General features: G+C 39.5%; 1 protein-coding gene across 1 annotated transcript in view; it reads left to right on the forward strand.

The window, feature by feature from the left end:
• The window catches only part of CATSPERB (cation channel sperm associated auxiliary subunit beta), a gene marked incomplete at both ends in the record, with an annotated part of 137,568 nt that overhangs the window by 51,267 nt on the left and 62,767 nt on the right, over positions 1-23,534 (forward strand). The window contains 3 exons of the mRNA XM_080913138.1: positions 2,885-3,039; positions 5,989-6,143; positions 17,965-18,158. Of these exons, the coding sequence (XP_080769264.1) occupies positions 2,885-3,039; positions 5,989-6,143; positions 17,965-18,158 (504 nt within the window). The remainder of the gene's footprint in view (positions 1-2,884; positions 3,040-5,988; positions 6,144-17,964; positions 18,159-23,534) is intronic.

Genomic DNA, 23,534 nt, shown 5'->3' on the forward strand with positions numbered 1-23,534 from the left:
CCACCATTAAGTTTGATGTTGGCTGTTGGTTTGCTGTATATTGCTTTTATTATGTTTAGGTATGGACCTTGGATTCCTGTTTTTTTCAAGACTTTTAACATGAAGGGGTGTTGAATTTTGTCAAATGGTTTCTCAGCATCTAGTGAGATGACCATGTGGTTTTTTTCTTTGAGTTTGTTTATACGGTGGATTACATTGATGGATTTCTGTATATTAAACCATCCCTGCATCCCAGGGATGAAGCCTACTTGATCATGGTGAATGATCGTTTTGATGTGTTCTTGGATTCAGTTTGCAAGGATTTTGTTGAGTATTTTTGCATCAGTGTTCTTAAGTGAGATTTGTCTGAAGTTCTCTTTCCTTGTAGGGTCTTTGTGTGGTTTAGGAATGAGTGTTATTGTGGCCTCAAAAAAATGAGTTAGGTAGTATTTCATCAGATTCTATTTTGTGGAATAGTTTGGAGAGTATTGGTATTATGTCGTCAAGAAATGTCTGATAAAATTCTGCACTGAACCCATCTGGACCTGGGCTTATTTTTGGTTGGGAGGCTTTTGATGACTGCTTGCATTTCTTTAGGTGTTTTGGGATTATTTAGATGTTTTACCTGGTCCTTGTTTAACTTTAGTATCTTGTATCTGTCTAGGAATTCATCCATTTCTTCCAGATTTTCCAGCTTTGTTGAGTATAGGCTTTTATAGCAGGATCTGATTATTTCTTAAATTTCCTCAGTTGCAGTTGTTATGTCTCCACTTTGTGATTTTGTTAATTTGAATAATCTCTCTTTGCCCTCTGGTTAGTCTGGCTAAGGGTTTATCAATCTTGTTAATTTTCTGAAAGAACCAGTGCTTGGTTTTGTTGGTTCTTTGAATGGTTCTTTTTGTTTCTATTTGATCAATTTCTGCTCTGAGTTTGATTTTTTTTTTTTTTTTTTTTTTTTTTTTTTTTTTTTTTTTTTTTGCAGTCCACTCCTCTTGCGTGTATCTGCTCCTTTTTGTTCTAGAGCTTTCTACTGTGCTGTCAAGTTGCTAGTGTATGCTCTCTCCAGTTTCTTTTTAGAAGCACTCAGAGCTATGAGTTTTCCTCTCAGTGCTGCTTTCATTGCATCCCATAGGTTTGGGTATGTTGTGTTTTCATTTTCATTAAATTCTAGAAAATTCTTAATTTCTTTCTTTATTTCTTCTTTGACCATGCTATTGTTTAATAGAGCATTGTTTAGTTTCCATGTGTATATGGGCTTTTTATTGTCTTTGTTGTTATTAAAGACCAGCCTTAGTTCATGGTGATCTGATAGGATGCATGGCAGAATTTCACTCTTCTTATATCTATTGAGGCTTGTTTTGTGACCGATTATATGGTCAGTTTTGGAGAAGGTGCCGTGGGGTGCTGAGAAGAATGTGTATTCTTTTGTTTTAGGGTGAAATGTTCTCTAAATGTCTATTAATTCCAATTGGTTCATAACCTGTGCTATTTTCACTCTGCCCTTGTTCAGTTTCTGTTTCTATGATCTGTCCATTGATGAGAGTGGTGTGTTGAGATTTTCCACTATTATTGTGTGGGGTGCAATGTATTTTTTGAGCTTTAGTAGGGTTTCTTTTATGAATATGGGTGTTCTTGTATTTGGAGCATATATGTTAAGGATTGAGAGTTCCTCCTGACAGATTTCCCCTGTAATGAGTAAAAAGTGTCCATCCTTATCTTTTTTGATAACTTTTGGTTAAAAATCTACTTTATTCGATATTAGAATGGCCACTCCAGCTTGCTTCTTGGGGCCATTTGCTTAGAAGGTTTTTTTCCCAACCTTTTACTCTGAGATAGTGTCTTTGTCTCTGAGATGAGTTTCCTGTATGCAGCAAAATGCTGGATTTTGTTTATGTATCCAGTCTGATAGCCTATATCTTTTTATTCGGGAATTGAGTTCATTTATGTTAACAGATATCAAGGAATAGTGGTTGCTGTTTCCTGATATTTTTGCTTTTGGAGGTTGAATTGTGCCTGTATGTCTTTCTTCTTTTGGTTTTCTTGCTCTTCCTGCTGGCGGATTGTCTGAGTGCCCATTCTGCACTCAAAGTCCTCTGGCTGGGAACCGCCCAATACCCAGTTACTGGTTCCCTGAACCAAGCGGTGGTGGGGGCACACTTTCCACATGCTTGGCAGAGATTTCTCTGCACCCTGGCTTGTTGTAATGCCTTCTCACCAGGCCTGTGTCCCTGGATCTTAAACATGGTTTTTAAAATAAACTTGTATGCAGGTACCCACTATTCCCAGAAACATTGGTTATTTAACAAAAATCTTAGTGCTGGGCATGGGACAACTCCTTGTGAGTCACTGGTCAGCGACAAGCCCAAAAGTGCCCATAACAATACAGGATATTACCACTGTTCTTGGCCCACCATAGCTAGACGGTGAGTCCCTATTTCTGAGAACACAAAACTCTCATTATAGGACACAGAAATCAAGCTGGATCTGACTCGAAGATATCTTACGATTTTTGCCTTAAATAATATACAACTCACTCTGTTTGATATCAATACTTTAGTGGTAGCTACTGATTATTCTTGCCAACCTAAGCTTTTCTCATGGTTTCTACCTAGGCAGAAATCTAAATCGATAGTTTCAGGAAAAGGAGACATCACTAGGGTAACAAAACACCTGCCTTCCATATCCTTTGATTAGACAACCCCTTTGTTCTTTACAACCCCCTACTTTGGTGAAACTGGGAAAGACTTCCCAAGGATGTAACACAAAGTGTCGTGTATTTTACTACTCTAGAGGTCTCAGAGCCCTACTTCCACCCCCAATTTAAACAATTTTTATAGGCATAATATAAGATTTCTTCTAGTTATAGTATATCAGTAACAGCAGGGTTCTATTTATTTTCTAACAGGAGTAAGAAGATACAATGAGTTGGGACAACTTAATGATAACATTTTCACACTGTACTATGATCAATTGGGATACATACACAAACTGACTCCATATGCCTTTGACTCTGGCTCAAATGTTTTAGGGCATGAATATTCTCGGAGTATTTTTGGAAAGGTCAGTAACATGTGTTGAAACTCTTGCCTTCTTATAAGAATAGATGGCAGAGTCCATGTTCATGTTAATGAGAGGGTGTTTTCTTTCGTTTGTTTGGCTAGCTGGTTGGGGATTTTGCTATTGTTTTGGGTTTTTCATTTGTTTGTTTGTTTGTTGAGATAGCATTTTCTTTAATACATCCCTTTTAAGGTTTTAAAATTATAAGTGTGTGCATGTAAGTAAAGGTATTTGTGGAGGTTAGGCATGCTGAGTCTACCTTGAAGCTGAAGTTGCAGGCAGTTGCAAGCAACTTGGCTGGGTACCTGAGAACCAAACTCAGGTTCATTGCAAAGATTAAGTGTGTGCTCCTAAAAGCTGAGTCATAACATTAGATCCATCAGGACAAACGCTCTTTGCTAGAAGAAAATTTTGTACACAACATTGAACACCTCCAAAATTATCTCTCAGCTTCACAGGGGCTCTCCAGTTATCCTCATACAAGGCTTCCCAGCAGAACAGCAAAACATCTAAAACAGATCTGTTACAAGCAACTCAGGTCCTGGTGGAGTTTATTTTCTAAGTTCCAAAGTTGACCTTGAAGAAATATGATTTTGACACCTCCCACTTTAAATAGTCTGGATCACTAGTTTATTCCATTTAATGTCAACATAGAGCAGACTTTTCTAGTCTTTCACTCCTTTACAGATAATAATAGATACATGTTCTTAATGGTTGTAATATATAATGTTTTATATATATATATATATATATATATATATATATATATATATATATATTTGTGTGTGTGTGTCAGAGAGAGAGAGAGAGAGAGAGAGAGAGAGAGAGAGAGAGAGAGAGAGAAAGAGAGAGAGAGAGAGAGAGAGAGAGAGAGAGAGAGAGAGAGAAAGAGAGAGAGAGAGAGAAAGAGAGAGAGAGAGAGAGAGAGAGAGAGAGAGAGAGAGAGAGAGAGAGAGAGAGAGAGAGAGAGAGAGAGAGAGAGAGAGAGAGAACCGAAGAAAAATTATTACTGGCATATAGACATAAAATTGAATACTCATCAACAATGCAGCCAAGATTAAAACATGTGTTTCATTTGTCTTAAAGAATATTTTGAAAAGGATGAATCTCTTTCTAGGTAAGTCCAGGCCTAGAGAGGTAATTTTGTGCTGAAGAGCATTTGCCAATCTCCACAGAGTGACTAACAACCAACCATCACTATAGCTCCCAAATATCCATTACATGTCTATGACTTCTGAAAGCAGCAGGTACACTTTGCATCTTTGCACACTATGCAGGCTTGGTTCTGTCATCCTGATACACATCACTTGAGGAATTGCCTACATCAAACTGGCTTGGAGCCATGTCTTTGAGGCATTTTCTTGATTGTGATTAATGACAGCAGTCACCGCTAAAAGCATTCTTACATGGCCTCTGCTTTGTTTCCTGCCTCCAAGTTCTCAACAAAAGTTATTTCCTTAATTTCCCCTCCTGGTGAAATAGATATAATCTGAAATAAACTATTTCCTTCCCTGAGTTTCTTATGGTCAGCACTAGAAAGTAACTAGCACAGATATTAGTTAAACAATCCATTCATAGCCCAGGTCAGGACTATAGATAGAGAAGAAAGTGTTTTAGCATCCTCTGTTTGAGATGCACACACAAAGAGGAATTCCATAAGAGGGAGATGCCACCCCACACCGGGAGCCTGAGCTCTGGATTCTGCAAATGTACAAAGCAGATGATGTGAGCAGGTCTGTTAGACATAACCAACAAAAGCAACAATCTGCATTTCACTAACATCACTGTTTGGCAGAAAGCAGCTCAGTTCCCTTGAATGAAATTTGAAATTGTTTAGATGGAGAATAGAGATTTCTGTACTCAGGACAAGTCTAACTCAACAATGTTATTTTTTTCCCATACAAATGATACCGGCATCCTCTCTGGAAAAATAATCACCAGCCCTTATTACGTGTCAGGAACTTCTGTGAGCTCTTCATCTTATTATAACTGTTTGTCTTCATTTCCTTATGTGAGATACACAGAGGGTAAATAATTACCCAAATTATGTGACAGTTGAGGTATTAGAATCAGGCTTTTTATTGAGGCAACTGATTCAGTGTCTGTGCTTTTAGACACCCTATTTCCCTTTCTCTTTCATTCCTGGTGAGTATCAAAATTCAAACACTGGGGGAAAATGTGACAGAAATGTTTGTTGGAGTCAACATTTGATGAATATGGCCCTAACAGACTCTTGGACCCAAATAAAACAGGTTGTACACTATTTACAACCTACTTGATATACACACTTGATATCCTAAGCAAAGGTCAACTCCAGCAACCTTTTTGAAGCTGGAATTCATTTTTATTTTCACCCACTGAAAGTACCCCAAACTATTCAGTTTAGCATAAAAGAATTAGATGACAGAAATATCAGCAAACAGCACCTTAAGAGACAGTCTGAAGGTTCTGTAAGTTCAATGAATGAGATATATTGGCAGAGACCAAAACCGAAAGCATCAAGGCACAGAACAGGGGACTCAGGGAGCAGTGTTCAAAGGGAAGACACCTTATTAGACCTTCCATGATAAAACTCTAAATTGGAACCAAATTAGAACTCCAATGAGAACCAGTCATGATAAGATCTCCTGTGTTCAGGATGGTGTCTCTATAGGCAACACAATTCAAAAGTCTGCACCTTCAGTCCCTCAACACACCACTACAACTCCCACAAAGATACAGAAACTTCAAACTGGGGTCCATTCATCAAACTTCACTGCAGAAAAGTGAGTTTTCTCCTTTACACATGTAGATATTCAAAGATATCCAAAGAGCAGATGTGTATATTACTCTAATCAATAAGTAAAGCAGTATACTTTTGATATGAATGGGAAACAAACATGCTATTTGAATTACATTATAATTGAAGTATTAGACATTCATCATACGATATTTCCTTTTGTCCAACTTCAGGCACCTGATTTGGGATTTGAAACCGCACTAGCCCCACAATATATCTCTCCCCGCGAAATGATTTTATTTTCATATATGCCTGAGAACACGCCGAAAGACCTTATGCCCCAAAAGAAGTTTTCACAAATTCACTTGGGGAAAACGATAGATCTCAGGTAATTAATGATTGTAGTTAATTAAAAAGGTAGCCAGGTTAACAACCAAGAAAAGGTGCCACATCTCTACTGGCCTCTACCCCACTGCACTGCAATCTGAAGGAATAAAATCTCAGCATAAGTCTTGGAGGGCACAAATAATACTCGAGGTATGTCTACCTGATGACTGTAAGGAAAGAGATGGGCTAATATTTTTATTCTCTTGCAATTGATACAAAATCAAAAGTTCTGTTGTTTCTTTTGTATAGCAAACTTGCACTCCCTAAATTCTTAAATAATGTGTGCATTTTCTACCGATTCCTTTTTGCTCTCCTAGTAGTATTAGATCTAAGTAAATGATCATATCACCTGCAAATAACTTCCATTTTTTCTTAACATTTCTTAGCATACTATATATTCTTCTTATTATATTTTGTGAACCTAATGATTAACACCTTAAATAGAAGACAACCTCCTTGTTACTCCTGGGATTTAAAATAATATTTTAAACATTTTACCGTAACATGAACTCTTTCATAGTTTTTAACCCATCAAAATATAAAGTAGTTTTCTTTCTTGTTAAGTCATTTGGTGGTACAGTGGCTGGAGAGATGCTGTGTAAGTGTGAATATCTGGGGTCAGATCTCCGGCACACATGTGAGTACGCAATGTACACCTGAGATCTTGGCTCTGGAGGGCAGAGAGGTGAGAGAATCCTAGACACTCAGTGAATAACCCGTGTAGTTCATTAGTAGTCTTTAGTTTCATTGAGAGAGCCTGTGTCAAAAAAATGGAAATAGAAAACAAGGTAGATGTGGCAGAAGCAATGGCTAGTGATTAAGAGCTCATAATGCTCTGTAAAAGGGTCCAAGTTTAGTTACTAGTTCCACGTCATACAAAGGTTTGGATATTCAGGTTTGGACTGTTTTAAGTATATGTTAAGCTAATGCATAGAATTACGCCTTTAATTTTGGTGAATACTGTGAGTTATATTATGGATTCAACATTTTTGTTTTTATCATTTTGTTTTATCTATTCTGGATGCATGGACTTAGTCTGCTAACATTTAAGATGGCATTAGCATCTATGTTCAAAAATGAACCTATCTACGATTTTTCACATATATTTTGCCATTTAAATATTTTATAGTCTGTTAACAAGATTATAAAAGCTCATAAATACTGTTTTTTAGAAACATCTTAGGATAGTAATTTTCTCTGCTTTAAAATGTTGCTTTTGAAAATGTGTCGAGACTTTATGGACTTGGAGAGGGTCACCTACACTGTCATTACTGTGATCATATTTGTGGGGAGTAAAATTTTTATCTCTGACCTGAGAATTAAATTTACATAAATTGAGTCAAATCACAGAATTTTACTTTTTATAAGATTTATGTGGCATGAAAAAACCTTATCAGAAAACAAAGAACTCATGTGGCAGGTCATGTTGATTACTTTTCTTTTTTTACTTTTTAAATTCTAGCCCTTCCAGATTATGCAGTGATTTTTTAAAATCAGATCTTAGGAACAGAGAGGGGCCTCAAAAGTCCCATAAGCTCTCTATCTCCTATTCACTTTTACGAGGGAATGTGAGTTGGCTTACTTTTGTAAGCGTCTTTTTTGAATAACCACAACTGCTGTGACTTCAAGGTGGCAATACCAATTCTATGTGCAGAGAGCAGAGAGTCCTACAACTTTACTCCTTCCTTAGGTTCTTACATTCTTTCCAGCACTCCCTTTCCCATTGTTCCCTGAGCCTTAGAGAGGTGATCTACCTTGGATATTGATTTCCCATGTGAAGATGTACACTGGTCCACTATGCCATACCAACAGTTATTTCTCACCAGCACTTTGGACAGTCACAAGACTGTGTGCTGGCTACATCACTACCTCACTTTTTAAAAAAATTGTAGGAGCTTTAAAAAAATTATTGGATAGTTTAGTTATTTACATTTCAAATATTATCTCCTTTCCAGGTTTCCCCACTGCAAAGCCCCATCCCCTTCCCTCCCCCTGCCTCACATTTAACCAGCTTAAAAAAAAAATACAACTCAGATCCACCTCCCCAAAGAATAGTGCTGCCTACAGTGGGCTAAGCCTTCATACATCAATTAATAATAAAGGCAGTCATCTACAGACATGCTAACAGGCTTTCCTCTCGGATGCGTCTAGGCTGTGCCAGTTTACTCATCAGAACTAGCTAGCACAGGAGGCTGAGGAGTTAAGTGGTTAGGGACATTTGTTGTTCTTCCAGAGGAAACAGATTTGGTTCCCAGCACCCTCTTTTTTGCCTCACAACAGTTTGTATCTCCAATTACAAGGTGAGGGCATGTAAGTTTGTCGAGGTGTTGTAACAAAAAGGTCCCCGAGAGGGTAAAGGCCATATTCTATGTGGTTAGACAGGCTGCATGGGGAATGTCAGCAGGGACCACTGTAAAATGCTATGTTGAAGAATGAAAGCATTCATATCTATGAATATTCACACTGACTGCAATGAAAAGGGTGAAACAAGGGGAAAGTAGAAGGTGCCACACTTTGGGATTCATAAGGAGGCAGCAGCAATGGTGCTGAGACAGGTGCATCTGGGAGAAGGTAGGACTTGGTGGCTTATGGTCGCATTATGAGGAGTCAAGAATCATGTAGGTGACTGATGGGATGACTCAGCCAGTAAAAACACTCAGGGTACAAGCCTAATGACTTGTATTTGTTCCCTGTAACCCACAATGGAGGTATAGAAACCAATCCCAAAAGTTACCCTCTGTGCCATACAGACAGGTGACCACAGTGACATGAACCTTCCACACATTATTAGGCATCATGATAAATCAATTAAAAGAATCCTACGGAAGTTTGGTTTGCAGCTTGAGTAAAATGTTGTCATTTTCCGAGGTGAAGAACTTGAGGATTTGGCAGGATAACTATAAATTCTCCTTTAGAAATAGACAGTTTTAAATGTGTGCCAGGTATTTAAGAGACAGCGTGAAGACAACCCGAAGTGGACACTTGGATGTATAAACTCTTTCCGCAGAACAGAGAAGTCACATACATGTGGTAGTTGTTCACATGCTCTACTGCAGAAGATTATGAAATGGAGAATAGACATTGCAAGTGACAGGGCTGGGCCCAGGTGTGAGGGCTGAAAATGAGCAGTCAGTCTGGGGTAGAAAAGCCTAGAAGGAAGGAGGCATCTAAACCCAAAACTGAGGATACTTACAAAAGCACTCCAGCACTTGAAGAGTAGCTAAAATAAGGACCAAGAGGTCACTTTGGAGTTGGAGGCACTCTGGGGTAAAAATGTTCTGGATGGAAGCAGATTCATTGAAGTGGGAGTCAGGCAAAGAGCAAACTATGAGTCATTCTCACTCAGCAGTCATTCCTACCTCCAGAACGCACTGATGCTTCAGTCCCCCTTCTTTCTTCTCTTAGGGTTTATCTCTCTCCCCCACCTTGAACCACACAGTACCTGATCACCATATCACCATAAAGCAATTCTTGACACTTAGAGACTGACTTGGGGGGGCAGGTTTGGTCATGGAGTTGGCTACTGGCCCTGGCCATTGACTTCAGATGCAAAGAACTTAACTTCTTTAAAATGGTGGGATTAAAAAAAATTAATTAGAGCTTTACAACAAAATTGCAGAGAAAGAACTGAAAGCTCTCATGGACTTCAACATCTCTCCTTGGTTCTTCCCAGTTCTTCACACACAGCCCCAGAGTTGTACACTTGCTCAAACCAATAACCTATACAGACATAACTTCACCCACGAGTCATAACTGTGGCAGGATTTGCTTTTTTTTTTTTTTTTTTTTTTTTTGAGATAGGAAGTTGCTATATAGCCTAAAGCTGGCCTCCTATCCTCAATCCTCATGCCCCAGCCACCTGAGTCCTAAAGTAAAATGCAGGTACCCAGATACCTCCATGCTCAACCTAGGTAAACCCTTGGAGCCTTTCTGTGGGTTTGAACAAATTTATAGTGGCATTATACTGCACATAATTTGTTGTATGAAAATTCCCTTGCTTCTTACATGGTAATCCTTGTCTTCCCAGCTCCTGGCAACTTTTTTGTGTTGTTGCTATCTCCGTAGATTCGCTTGTTCTAGAATGCAATGTAGTTGGAGTTCTACACCCTATGGAAATTTGCTTCTTCCACTTAGGAGTATGCCTTAAGATTCCCATTACCTTGCTTAAATAAGACAGGAACAATTATTGAGCCACTAGATATGCTAATATGGAAGGGGGAAAATTTCATGGGGCCCCACCACTAGATAAAGAACTACAGGCAACTAAGGAATGCTGAGAGCTGGAAAACTAGTCTTCCTCAGGCATGAGCCCCTTCGTTGGTTATACAGTATCAAGTTGTCAGTTCTGAAATCACATTCATACACATTCAAGTGCAGTAGAAGGACTAAGCAGTTACAAGCTTATATATTAGAGGAGAAGAAGTAATGAGTTTGGAAAGGACCAAGATGAGAGAGAAGTAGACATGGGAAGGTTTGGAGAAACTGAAAAGAAGTGATTTAATCGACAAGGAACAGCTGAGACCCAGGGACAAAAGCCTGGTGAGACTGTGCTGTGAGAAGCCAGGGTGCAGAGAGGTCTGGGCCGAGCTCACGGAAAGCACAACCTCTCCCATTGGTACAGGGGAGCAGGAACTCTGCCAAAGGGACTCGGTTTCCACCTGGAGGGAGGATCCTTGCATGCAAAACAAACACTCAGGCCATCTGCCAACAGGAACAGCGGAGACCCGTGGACACAAGCCAGATACACGGGAGAGAAGGGAACCAATCACTGACAACAAAACCACATATAATGACAACAAGATGGAAAGAGGAAAGCAAAAGAACTTACCCAAGGGAAACCAAGAAAACCTGGCAACACCAGAACCCAGCTCTCCCATCACAGCAAACAGCAGAATGCCAAACACTCCAGAACAAAAAGACTCAGACCCAAAATCACACCTCAAGATGATGACAGAGATCCTTAAACAAGAACAGGAGGAAAAGCATGAAGAAATAGAAGCTTTTAAAGAGGAAACAAGAAAAACACTCAAAGAACTAGAGGAAAACAGAACCAAAGAGATGAAGGAATAGAAGGAATTTAAAATGGAAATGGAAACAATAAAGAAAACACTAAAAGAGACAACCCTGGAGGTAGAAAACCTAAAAAAGAAATCAGGAGTCACAGATGCAAGCATCTCCAACAGACTACAAGAGATGGAAGAGAGAATCTCAGGGGTCAAAGACAACATTGAAAACATAGACAAAACAGAGAAGTTGCAAAAGTCAAAAAGCTCCTAACCCAAAATGTCCAGGAGATCCAGGACACAACGAGAAGACCAAACCTAAGGATAATAAGAATAGAAGAGGGCAAAGAATATCAACTAAGAGGCACAGTAAATATCTTCTACAAAATCGTAGAATAAAACTTCCCTACCCTTAGGAATGAGATGACCACAAGCATAAAAGAAGCCTACAGAACACCAAACAGAGTGGACCAGAAAATAGATTCCTCCTGACACATAATAGTCAAAACGCCAAGTGCCCAAAGCAAAGAAAGAATACTAAAAGCAGTAAGGGAAAAAGGTCAAATAACATATAAAGGCAGACCAATCAGAATCACACCCGATTTCTCAACAGAGACTATGAAAGCTAGGAGATCCTGGACAGACATCATGCAGACCCTAAGAGAGCACAAGTGCCAGCCCAAGCTGCTATACCCAGCAAAACTCTCAATCACCATAAATGGAGAGATCAAGATATTCCAAGACAAAATAAAATTTACACAATAACTGACCACAAACCCAGCACTACAACAAATTATATGTGGAAAACTCAATACAAGAAGGGAAACTACATTCTAGTAAGAAGAAGAAAATACCTAAGCAAGAAAACCAAAAGAAGAAAGACACGCAGACATGATTCTACCTCTAAAAGCAAAAATAGCTAGAAACAGCAACCACTATTCCTCAATATCTGTTAACATAAATGGACTCAATTCCCAAAATAAAAAGATATAGGCTATGAGACTGGATACATAAACAGAATCCAGCATTTTGCTGCATACAGGAAACTCATCTCAGAGACAAAGACAGACACTATTTCAGAGTAAAAGGTTGGGAAAAAACCTTCCAAGCAAATGGTCCCAAGAAGCAAGCTGGAGTGGCCATTCTAATATCGAATAAAGTAGATTTTTTTTTTTTTAGCCAAAAGTTATCAAAAAAGATAAGGAAGGACAGTTTTAACTCATTACAGGGGAAATTTGTCAGGAGGAACTCTCAATCCTTACAATATATGATACAAGTACAAGAGCAACCATATTCATAAAAGAAACCCTACTGAAGCTCGAAAAGTACATTGCACATCACACAATAATAGTGGGAGACCTTAACAACCAACGCTCATCAATGGACAGATCATGGAAACAGAAACTGAACAAGGACACAGTGAAACTAGCAGCAGGTATAAAACAATTGGAATTAATAGACGTCTACAGAACATATCATCCTAAAACAAAAGAATACACCTTCTTCTCAGCACCTCAGGGCACCTTCTCCCAAATTGACCATATAACCAGTAACAAAACAAGCCTCAATAGATATAAGAAGATTGAAATAGTCCCATGCATCCTATCTGATCACCATGGTCTAAGGCTGGTTTTAATAACAACAAAGACAACAAAAAGCACATGGAAACTAAACAATGCTCTATTAAATGATAGCATGGTCAAAGAAGAAATAAAGAAAGAAATTAAGAATTTTCTAGAATTTAATGAAAATGAAAACAAAACATATCCAAACCTATGAGATGCAATGAAAGCAGCACGGAGGAAAACTCACAGCTCTGAGTGCTTCCAAAAAGAAACTGGAGAGAGCATACACTAGCAACCTCACAGCCCAGTAGAAAGCTCTAGAACAAAAAAAAGCAGATACACTCAAGAAAAATAGACGGCAAAAAATAATCAAACTCAGAGCAGAAATAGACTAAATAGAAACAACAACAACAACAACAACAAAAAAAAAAAAAACCATTTAAAGAATCAACAAACCTAGACTTGGTTCTTTGGGAAAATTAACAAGATTGATAAACCCTTAGCCAGACTAAGTAGAGAGCAAAAAGAGAGTATACAAATTAACAAAATCAGAAAGGAATATGGAGACATAACAACTGAAACAGGAAATTCAAGAAATCATCAGATCATACTACAAAAGCCTATACTCAACAAAGCTGGAAAATCTGGAGGAAATGGATGAATTCCTAGACAGATACAAGATACCAAAGTTAAACCAGGATCATTTGAACCCTCTAAATAATCCCATTACACTTAAAGAAATAGACATAGTCATCAAAAGCCTCCCAACCAAAAAAAGCCCAGGTCCAGATGCGTTCAGTGCAGAATTCTATCAGACATTTATTGATGACATAATACCAATACTCTCCAAACTATTCCACAAAATGGAATCAGATGGAAAACTACCTAACTCATTTTTCTGAGGCTACAATAACCCTCATTCCTAAACCACACAAAGACCCTAAAAGGAAAGAGAACTTCAGACCAATCCCACTTAAAAACATTGATGCAAAAATACTCCACAGACTCCTTGCAAACTGAAACCAAGAGCACATCAAAATGATTTTTCACCATGACCAAGTAGGCTTCATCCCTGGGATGCAAGGATGGTTTAATATTTGGATATCCACCAATGTAATTTATCATATAAACAAACTTAAAGATAAAAACCACATGGTCATCTCACTAGATGCTGAGAAAGCATTTGACAAAATTCAAAACCCTTCATGTTAAAAGTCTTGGAAAGAACAGGAATCCAAGGCCCATACCTAAAAATAATAAAAGCAATATACAGCAAACCAACAGCCAACATCAAACTTAATGGTGGGAAACTTGAAGCAATCCCACTAAAATTTGGGACTCGACAAGGCTGCCCACTCTCCCCCTACCTATTCAACATAGTACTGGAAGTCCTGGCTGGAGCAATTAGACAGCAAAAGGAAATCAAAGGGATACAAATCGAAAGGAAGAAGCAAAAACATCACTGTTTGCAGACGACATGATAGTGTATATAAGTGACCCCCAAAATTCCACCAGAGAACTTCTACAGCTGACAAACAAGTTCAGCAAAGTGGCTGGAAAAAAAATTAAATCAGTAGCCTTCCTCTACTCAAAGGACAAACATGTGGAGAAAAAAATTAGGGAAAAGATACCCTTCACAGTAGTCACAAACAATATGAAATACCTTGGTGTGACTCTAACTAAGCAAGTGAAGGACCTTTATGACAAGAACTTCAAATATCTAAAGAAGGAAATCGAGGAAGATCTCTGAACATGGAAAGATCTTCCATGCTCATGGATTGGAAGAATCAACATTGTAAAAATTGCCATCTTACTAAAAGAAATCTAGGGAATCAATGCAATCCCCATCAAAATTCCAACCGAATTCTTCATAGTGTTGGAAAGAGCAATGTGCAATTTCATCTGGAATAACAAAAACCTAGAACTGCGAAGTCCATCCTCAACAACAAGAAAATATCTGCGGGAATCACTATCCCAGACCTCAAGCTATATTACAAGGTAATTGTGCTAAAAACTGCATGGTACTGGTACAGAGATAGGCATGTGGATCAATGGAATAGAATAGAAGATCCAGAAATTCATATTAATGGTCACTTGATTTTTGACAAAGGAACTGTATACATTCAATGGAAAAAGTACAGCCTATTCAACAAATGGTGTTGGTCCAACTGGTACTTAGCACGCAGAAGAATGAAAATAGACCCTTTCTTATCTCCTTGTACAAAGCTCAATTTCAAGTGGATCAAAGATCTCCACATTAAACAAGGTACACTGAAAGTATTAAAAGAGAAATTAGGGAAAACCTTAGAACACATAGGCAAAGGGGAGAATTTCCTGAACAGAACACCAATGGTTCGTGCTCTAGGGTCAAATATTGGCAAATGGAATTTAATGAGATTGCAAAGTTTCTGTAAGGCTAAGGACAGTGTCAAGAAAACAAAGCAGCAGGCAACAGATTGGGAAAAGATCTTTACCAACCCCACGTCAGATAGAGGCCTAATATCCAAGGTATACAAAGAACTCAAGAAGTTATACACCAGAGAATCAAACAACCTTATTAAAAAATGCGGTATCGTGCCAAACATAAAATTCTCAACTGAGGAATTGAGGAATATAGAATATCTGAGAAGCATCTAAGGAAGTGCTCGACATCATTAGCCATCCGGGAAATGCAAATCAAACAACTCTGAGATTCTACCTCACACCAGTCAGAATGGCTAAGGTCAAAAATTCAGATGACAGAAGACGCTGGTTAGGATGCGGAGAAATAGGAACACTTCTCCACTCTTGGTGTGGTTGTAAACTGGTACAACCACTCTGGAAATTAATCTGGCGGTTCCTCAAAAATTTGGCCATAGTATTACCTGAAGACCAAGTTATTTTACTTCTGGGCATGTACCCCAGAGAAGCTCCAACATACAATAAAGACACGTGTACCACAAGGTTCATAACATTCCTATTTATAATAGCCAGAAGCTGGAAAGAACCCAGATGTCCTTCAGTAGATAAATGGATACAAAATTTGTGGTACATTTACACAATGGAGTACTACTCAGCTATCAGAAACAATGACTTAACCAAATTCTTAAGAAAATGGTTGCATCTAGAGAATATCATCCTGAGTGAGATAACCCAGTCACAAAAGAACAGACATAATATCAGTCACTGATAGTGGGTTGCTAACCCCAGAATCTCAGACTGCCCCAGAAACAACTCACAGACTGTGTGAAGTTCAAGAAAAAAAACAAAACAAAACAAAACAAAACAAAAAAAATTATGCTCAATCCTTACACACCAAAAAAAGTTGACTAATTCCGAGTTACATCCTGTTTTGCATGTACTTTTTGCTCATTGTAACTAGTAAGACCTTAATGCAGAGTATCAAACCTTAAAAAAAAAAAAAAAAGCCAAGCACTGACAAAAATGTATTTGTATACATTTATGCAAAAATGTTTAAAAGTTTTTCTTTTATCTTTGTTTTTTATAATAAAGTTTCAAAAAAAGAAAAACAAAGGCAAATAACGAAAAGAAAAGAAAAAAGCATAAAAACCATTATGTTTAATCTTTACACACCAAGAAAACTTTGACAATTTCCAGGTTACATATTGTTTTACATGTAATTTATGTTCATTGTAACTAGTAAGATCTTGATGCACACTGTCAAACCTTTAAAAAAATCAAGTACTGACAATGTATTCATATACTTTTATGCAAAAATGCTTAAATTTGTACATTTATCTTTGTTTTTTAAATAAAGTTGTTCAAATTATAAAAAAGTCATTTAATCATATCTTAATTTCAAAAACATTAAAAGGAGTTCTGTTATCTTCTCGTGTCTTAAAAATTTTTTAGTGATAGTATTGCACTGTTGGTTTAGACCACCTTTCATGTAAGTATACAGCCACATTTCAAGATTATTTTTATTATTTTATGTATTGGTGTTTCATTAGAGCCCATAGAGGCCAGAAGAGAGCTTTGGATTTCCCGTAAGTGGAGTTACATGTGTTGATGAGCTGCTATGTGTGGGACCAAACCATGTCCTGAAGATCACCCAGTGCTGTTAAATACTGACTATCTCCCCAGCCCCTCCCTATTCACCAAATAAAGCATATCACAGCTGCTCCCAGTGAACCAAGTGCTATCTAGAATGTCCACATGCAGGCTTTGGTATAGCGCTGTCTTCTCACTTCATATACCTAGAAATATTGCATAAAAGAATTTTTGAGAGTAAGTAAATTGCCTAACTTGCCATTCCCACCAGAAATAAGTTAGAATTTCTTTTGTGTATGGCCAGCTCTTGGCATGGATAGTGTTAATGTATCACTTCGTTATCTCTCATTTCCAGTTTCCTGATGATGAGTGACGGATTGCTTTTTCTGTGCTTACTTGCCATCAGCTTCTCTCTCTCTCTCTCTCTCTCTCTCTCTCTCTCTCTCTCTCTCTCTCTCTCTCTCTCTCTCTCTCTCCTCTATTTCTCTCTCTCTCTCTCTCTCTGCACATGCGCACATATGTTTGTATCTGCCTGAACCCATCTCCGCAGTTCTGAGATTACAAACTCTCTCTACCTTACCTCACTCCCTCTTCTTTCTCTCTACCCGCTCCTTTTACAGCCATCTTTAGTCTTCTGTCTTCCAGATACCCCTGGCTATCCTCTTCATCTTACCTATAGTTAAGCTTCTCCTCCACCAGACCTAGGAGCAGTCATTTCCTCGTTTTATTTTTATTTTCTTTCTTTCTTTTTAATATTTCTTTATTTTATTCTTCCAAATATAAAGTGGTGAATCTTTTCTTAATTTATATTTGTATTAATAGTGAATGCACATCTATTTCCGTTCAAGTATCATCTCTTCTGAATGCGGGCATTTAAAAACATTTGTAGGATGGAGTTTTGGTTCCAAGATAGAGCATTTGCCTAACATTTATGAAGTTCTAGGATTGATTCCCAGCCCTAAACAGTGATATATGATAGATAGATATGTCCACAGACAGATGAGAAATAGATGGATAGACAGATAGGCAGATGTATAAATAAACTTTTGTTCATTTGTAGTGTGAAAAATTATGTTGTATGTGTCATTTTGCCAACAGCTAAAATGTTTAAACAACTGTTGGACAAATAGTCATTTGTTAGCTGGTATATTACTATTATCAATCCTAACATTGGTGCATTTTATTTTTAAATTACACACTAATATGCCTGCTCTTTTAAGTCACTCGCTTATTCATTTTCTTATGTTTGTTGATTTGTTTTTAGTAAAGGTGGATCTGTTTATATCAAAGATGTATTTTCACATGACAAAAAGCCAGTGGGGTTTTACTCATCTGTTGTCACAGAAATAATACAGCCTTTTGGGATGGAGGACACAAAGGAGAGCCCTTGTTTACTTAGTGATCTTCAGATTACCTATTCTGGAAATACGTTCTACACACTTAGTCTTCTGTCAAAAGGTAAGTATAAAAATACAATCTATCTCTTTTGGCTTCAAAAATTAAAAGCTTCATTTTGAGAAGATTATGTGTTCCTTTTTAATGCAAAGTTTTAATATGATTGTGTATGTGAATGTATGTGTATATGTATGCATATGTATAAGTGTATGTCTATGCATGTGTGTATGGTATGTGTGTATAGATGTATCTGTGCATATGTGTTTATGTGTATGTATTCGTGACTATGTGTTTGCATGAGTTTATGTGTGATGATGTGTGCATATGTGTATGTGTGTGCCTGTGTGTGTGAATGTGTGGGTGTATGTATGTATTTGTGTATGTATGCATGTGTGCATATGTATATGTGTGTATTGGTGTGCAAATGTGTGGATGCATGTATATGTGTGTGTGTGTTTTGCTGGAAGATTGAAGCTAAATCCTGTATGTATTAGACAAATACTCTGCCATTTCAGTACTATCCTTTTACCAAGTTCTAGACCAACAGGTAATCAACCAAAGGTTGCAGATACTTAAGTTACAGGATCAGTTGTACATATATAACAAAATATACCTACAGCTTCTTTAATATATTTTCACTAAGTAGTGTTTGTTATCTATTACAGCAAGGCTTGCTTTGAACAGTGCTCAGAAGTAAGAGAAAATTGGATTTTTGTGTCAATCAAAAATACATTTTGAATGAAATATTTTACAACTCTTTATAAAAAGATTGTGTATGTGTTACACAATGGTGAGATTTCTCAGGTGCCAGCAAGCTAATAACTAGCAGGCGATCTTCCTGAAATGACTTAGCCTTGAATTAAAATGTATAATGAAACTCTGGTAGGCAAGACCCAGAAGAAAAACATTTTAGGAAAGATTCCAGCTAGTAATTTGCTTTTTCTGTTACTATTACATATGTAACAACCTCTGTGTCTCAGCCTACCCATTTTGAGCAGATCTCTGCAGGACAATGATGTATTGTCTTGTAGTGGTGCCATATAGACAGATGACTTCTTAAGTCTTAATGATGATCTTACAAGAATTCCTAAAATTATATCTGCATATAATAAGCTCTTTTATTGTAGTGGGATTGACTGCTATTAGATCCTTTTCTGATAGTAAAAACTGCAATGAGAACTCTGCCAGTTTCCCACATGTCCTGGATTCCTTTTTCTTCCTGGGTACACCATCCAGGTGTAAGGCCTCTGAGCTGAACCTGAGCGAGTCCCCTGCTTAGTACCCCATGACTTTTGTCACCTCGTCTGTCATATTTGTCACATCTGTTCCTGTTCATCGTTTGTTGTTACCTTTGTGCTTGCCGTCAGCTTGTGTTCTTTCCCCTCTGCCATCAAGGGGCCCTAGATTAGGGCTCTGAAAACCTGTCTGGTTCCTTGTGGTCTCAAGGTTAAGACTCACCATCTAGACCAATTTGGGGAAGAGGCTGCTATATTATTCCCTGGATATCCCTGGAGAACATGCGGGGCGCTGACCTCTGGATGCATGTTCTCTTCCTTGCCCGAAAGTGTGAGGTACAGTCTGGAATCATCTCTCCCTTGTCCTTTGTCCCCATCCTCCTTGCAGTCACTGCCAGTCTTAAGAATTCTTCCCCCCAATGAAGCGGTGGCTGCTTATAACAGACACTGTCAGAATCAGGCTCATATTCACCTTTCCGTTACTGACACTTTCTTTGGGCAAACAGGTTGATTTTAGGGGTAAGGATGAGGGTGCCCCTGCTCCTGCCCTCCAGGAGTCAGGCTTGAAGCAGGCTTCTAGCGCCGCTGCCCAAGGTCCCTCACTCACTAGTCCTTCTGCTCTGGCCCCATCAGTGGTACCACCCTAGAGTGATAACGGGTCTTCTAGCTGTCACTCCTGCTGTGGTTGCTCTTACAATGTCCATCCCTTGCGCTGGACTGTCTCTTCTCTGGAGGCTTCATTCTCCTCAGGTTTATTATGATGCTTTCTTTGACTACACAGAGAAACCCTGTCTTGAAAACAACAACAAAGCAAACAAAAAGTATGTGTTTGCTTGTTTTTTTTTTTTTTTTTTTTTTTTTTTCATTTAAAAAAGTTTTAGGTCACATAAAACAAGGCAATATGACTCCTTTTTCTCTCCTCTGGCACTGGGTCTGTGGGTGGCTCCTCCACTGTGGCGCTGTTGCTCTCTGAGCTGGTGTTACTGTCACTTGTCCCTTCCACCTCCGTGCTGTCACCCCCTTCCTGCCCACTCTCCTTGTCCTCAGGAGTAGACGTGCCTTCTTCACTATTCTGCTGGCTCTCTGCCGTGTCTTCAAGGTGTGTCTCCCCTGTCTCCATCGGGATGTCCTCATCCTTCTCCTCAGCTTTGTTTGAGACTTGCTCTTCCTTGGGGGCGATGCTGCCCTGACTGCGCTCAGCTTGCTCTGCCGCCTCCTTCTCCCTCTCCTCCTGCCTTCTGCGGGCCTGTTCCTCCGCCTGTGCGATCTCAGCGGCAATCTTCTCCATGTCTACTTCCGCCTTCAGACCACACAGCCTCTTAAGTTCATTGTTAAAGGAGTCCGTGCTTTCCAGGAATTTCCTCCTCTTTTCCTGGTGTCGTTCCTCTCTCTGAAGAAGCTCAGCTTCTAGTTTCCGCTGATGAACCATTAAAGACCGGACCTGTCGCTTGAGGACCTGCGTTCTAGCTGTTGTGACAACGGACCGCACATCAGGTACTACACTCTCACGGAGGAATCTCACTGATGAGGCGGTGGTTTCTCTGGAAACGGGCAGTGGCTGTGTGTTTCATTGAAAAGCCATCACCATAATCATCTGGATCCTCGGCAGGCTGAATGCTCATGTGAGGTTCTCCTTTCTCCATGCGAGACTGTCTCTGTCGACTTTCCTCCTCTAAAGCAGCTTCCGCACGACTTTTTGCATTAATGTGCACAGGTAGGCAGGGGGATTGTGATAGATCTTCATAGACTCGCTCTACTAGATCTTTTCGGCTTCATATTCGTTTAGATACTCTTGCTTCTCTTCATCAGTGAGATCTCGCCACGTGCCACCAATGATCTTGCCAATCTCCCACAGCTTCAGGTCAGGGTTGGAAGCCTTTACTTGGTCCCAGACCTTTCTGCTGTACCACATGTAGGACATCAGCGGCTTCTCTGGTGGCTTTGGAGGCTTTGGAATTGTAATGCCAGAGGATGCCGTGACCTGGCTGTCGGTGCCCGGGTTCCCTCCCAGCCTGTAGTTGTTTGGATTGTATCCCACAAACCCTGGGGTGCTGGGCATTTGTGTTGCAGGAGCTGGGGTGGGAGGTGGGGCATAAGATGGTCTTTTTGACATTTTGGAAGATTAAGTTCTCAGTTCCTTAAGAATAAATCTGAGACACCGCGGGCCGAGAAGGCGCCCGCACCTCCCCGGCTTCGCTTCCCTTTGTCCCACCAACAAAAAGTATTTGAATCTCTGTTATGAAGGATATTTCTATTTCTAATGGTTGTTTGATAAATCTACAACAGAAGTCAATAGGTTTGGGGGATAGATGGGTGGCTCAATGATTTAATAAAAAAAATAAAGTACTGCTTTTGTGGAAGACTCAAATTCAGTTCTCATCACCAATTCCAGGTACTGAGAACAGCCTGGAGCTCTAACTCCAGGGCGTGCAGTGCCTCTGCTCTCTGAGGTCACCTATACTCACATACACAAACTACACATAATTAATTTTGTTAATTTAATGTGGGATTTAGGTTTTACTCTGCGTAACTGAGAAGGCATTAGAGGTTTTCCTAGTATATGACCGGCTGCGACTCTGCTTGAACATGATCATCTAGTATTCTGGAGTGGGCAGGTAATATAGGCAGAGCATAGAGGAGACCAGAGAAACCAGGTGAAGGCAAGTCAACAGGTGGGAGGTCATGTTAACTCTTGGGTTCCTATTTATGCAATTGCCAAACCTGCACCTGCCCAGCATGCTCTGGGGTCAGCATCCAGTACAAAAAGAGAGAGGGAAAAAGAGAGAAAGAATGGATACAGGAAAGCTGAATGCCACCAGGTAGTTCACCCCTGCGCCCTACCACTTGGGACTCTGAGACAGGAGAGCTATGAATTTGGAGTGAACCTCAGCTACACAGCAAGAACCTGATTTTCTCTCTCTCTTTTTTTTAATTGTAATGTATATTTTTGTTCCCCTCTCCAAATACTTTCCAGATACTACCCACCACTCTATTATCCCAACTCTATCTCTCTCTGTCTCTCTCTATCTCTGTATGTTTCTGTCTCTTTTTTCTCTCTCTCTTTCTGCTCTTTCTGTAGCCTCTCTCTCTTCTTTCCTTCCTTCCTTCCTTTCATCTTTTTATCATTTTACACTTCAATAGAAACCACCCTCTCCTCCCAGTCCCCTCTCCACCAGACAACATTCCCTCCCCCATTCTTCTCTCCCTTTTTTCTCTGAGAAGGAGAAGCACCCTCCTGGATAGATCCTCAATACTCCTCCCCTCCCCAGCACATAAGTCACTGCAGGACTAAGTGCGTGCTCTCCCATCAAAGCCAGACAAGGCAGCCCACTTAGGGGAACAGGATCCACAGGCAGTTGACAGATTCATGGCCAGCCCAGGGTCCAGCTGTTGTGAACCCACATAAAGACCAAGCTGCAATCTGCTACATATGTGCAGCAGGGGTGTTTAGGTCCAGCCCATGCTCACTCTTTGTTTGTTGGTTCAGACTCTGGGAACCCCCAAACATTCAGATTAGTTGACACTGTTGGTTTTCAAGTAAAGCTCCTGTCCTCTTTGGGTCCCTCAAGCCTTTTGCCAACTCTTCCATAAGATTCCCTTAGTTCCATCTAATGTTTGGCTGTGGTTCTTTGCATCTGTTTTCATTGGCTGCTGGGTAGAGCTTCTCAGAAGACAATTACGCTAGGCTCCTGTCTGCAGACATAACAGAATATCATTAATAGTGTCAGGGATTAGTGTTTGCCCATGGGATGGGCCTCAGTTTGAGCTGGTCATTGGCCATTTCCTCCATCTCTGCTCTATCTTTGTCCCTGCACATTTTGAAGGCAAGACATATATCTTGGGTCAAAGGTTGTGTGGGTGAATTGATATCCACTAGGAATCCTACCCGGTTACAGGAAGTGACCACTTCAGGATGTATATCCCCAAGTGCTAGAAGTCTCAGCAGAGTCACCTGCATAGACAGCCTGGGATCACCCGCCATCCCTGTCCTACATCTCTGGTACATCCTGGAGATGCTGCCTGACTAGTTAACAACCTCTGATTTCCATTCTCTGTTTCTTGCTCTTCCTACACCTGATCCCCCAAACCCCATTCTTTTCTCCATCACCTCTCCTATCCAGTTCCCTCCCTTTATACACCTCCCAAGTCTATTTTATTTCTTCCTCTGAGACCAACTATTCTCTCTCCTTGCTCTTTTGCTTCT

This window comes from Micromys minutus (assembly GCF_963924665.1).
Source record: "Micromys minutus genome assembly, chromosome: 1".
NCBI classification, from domain to species: Eukaryota; Metazoa; Chordata; class Mammalia; order Rodentia; family Muridae; genus Micromys; species Micromys minutus.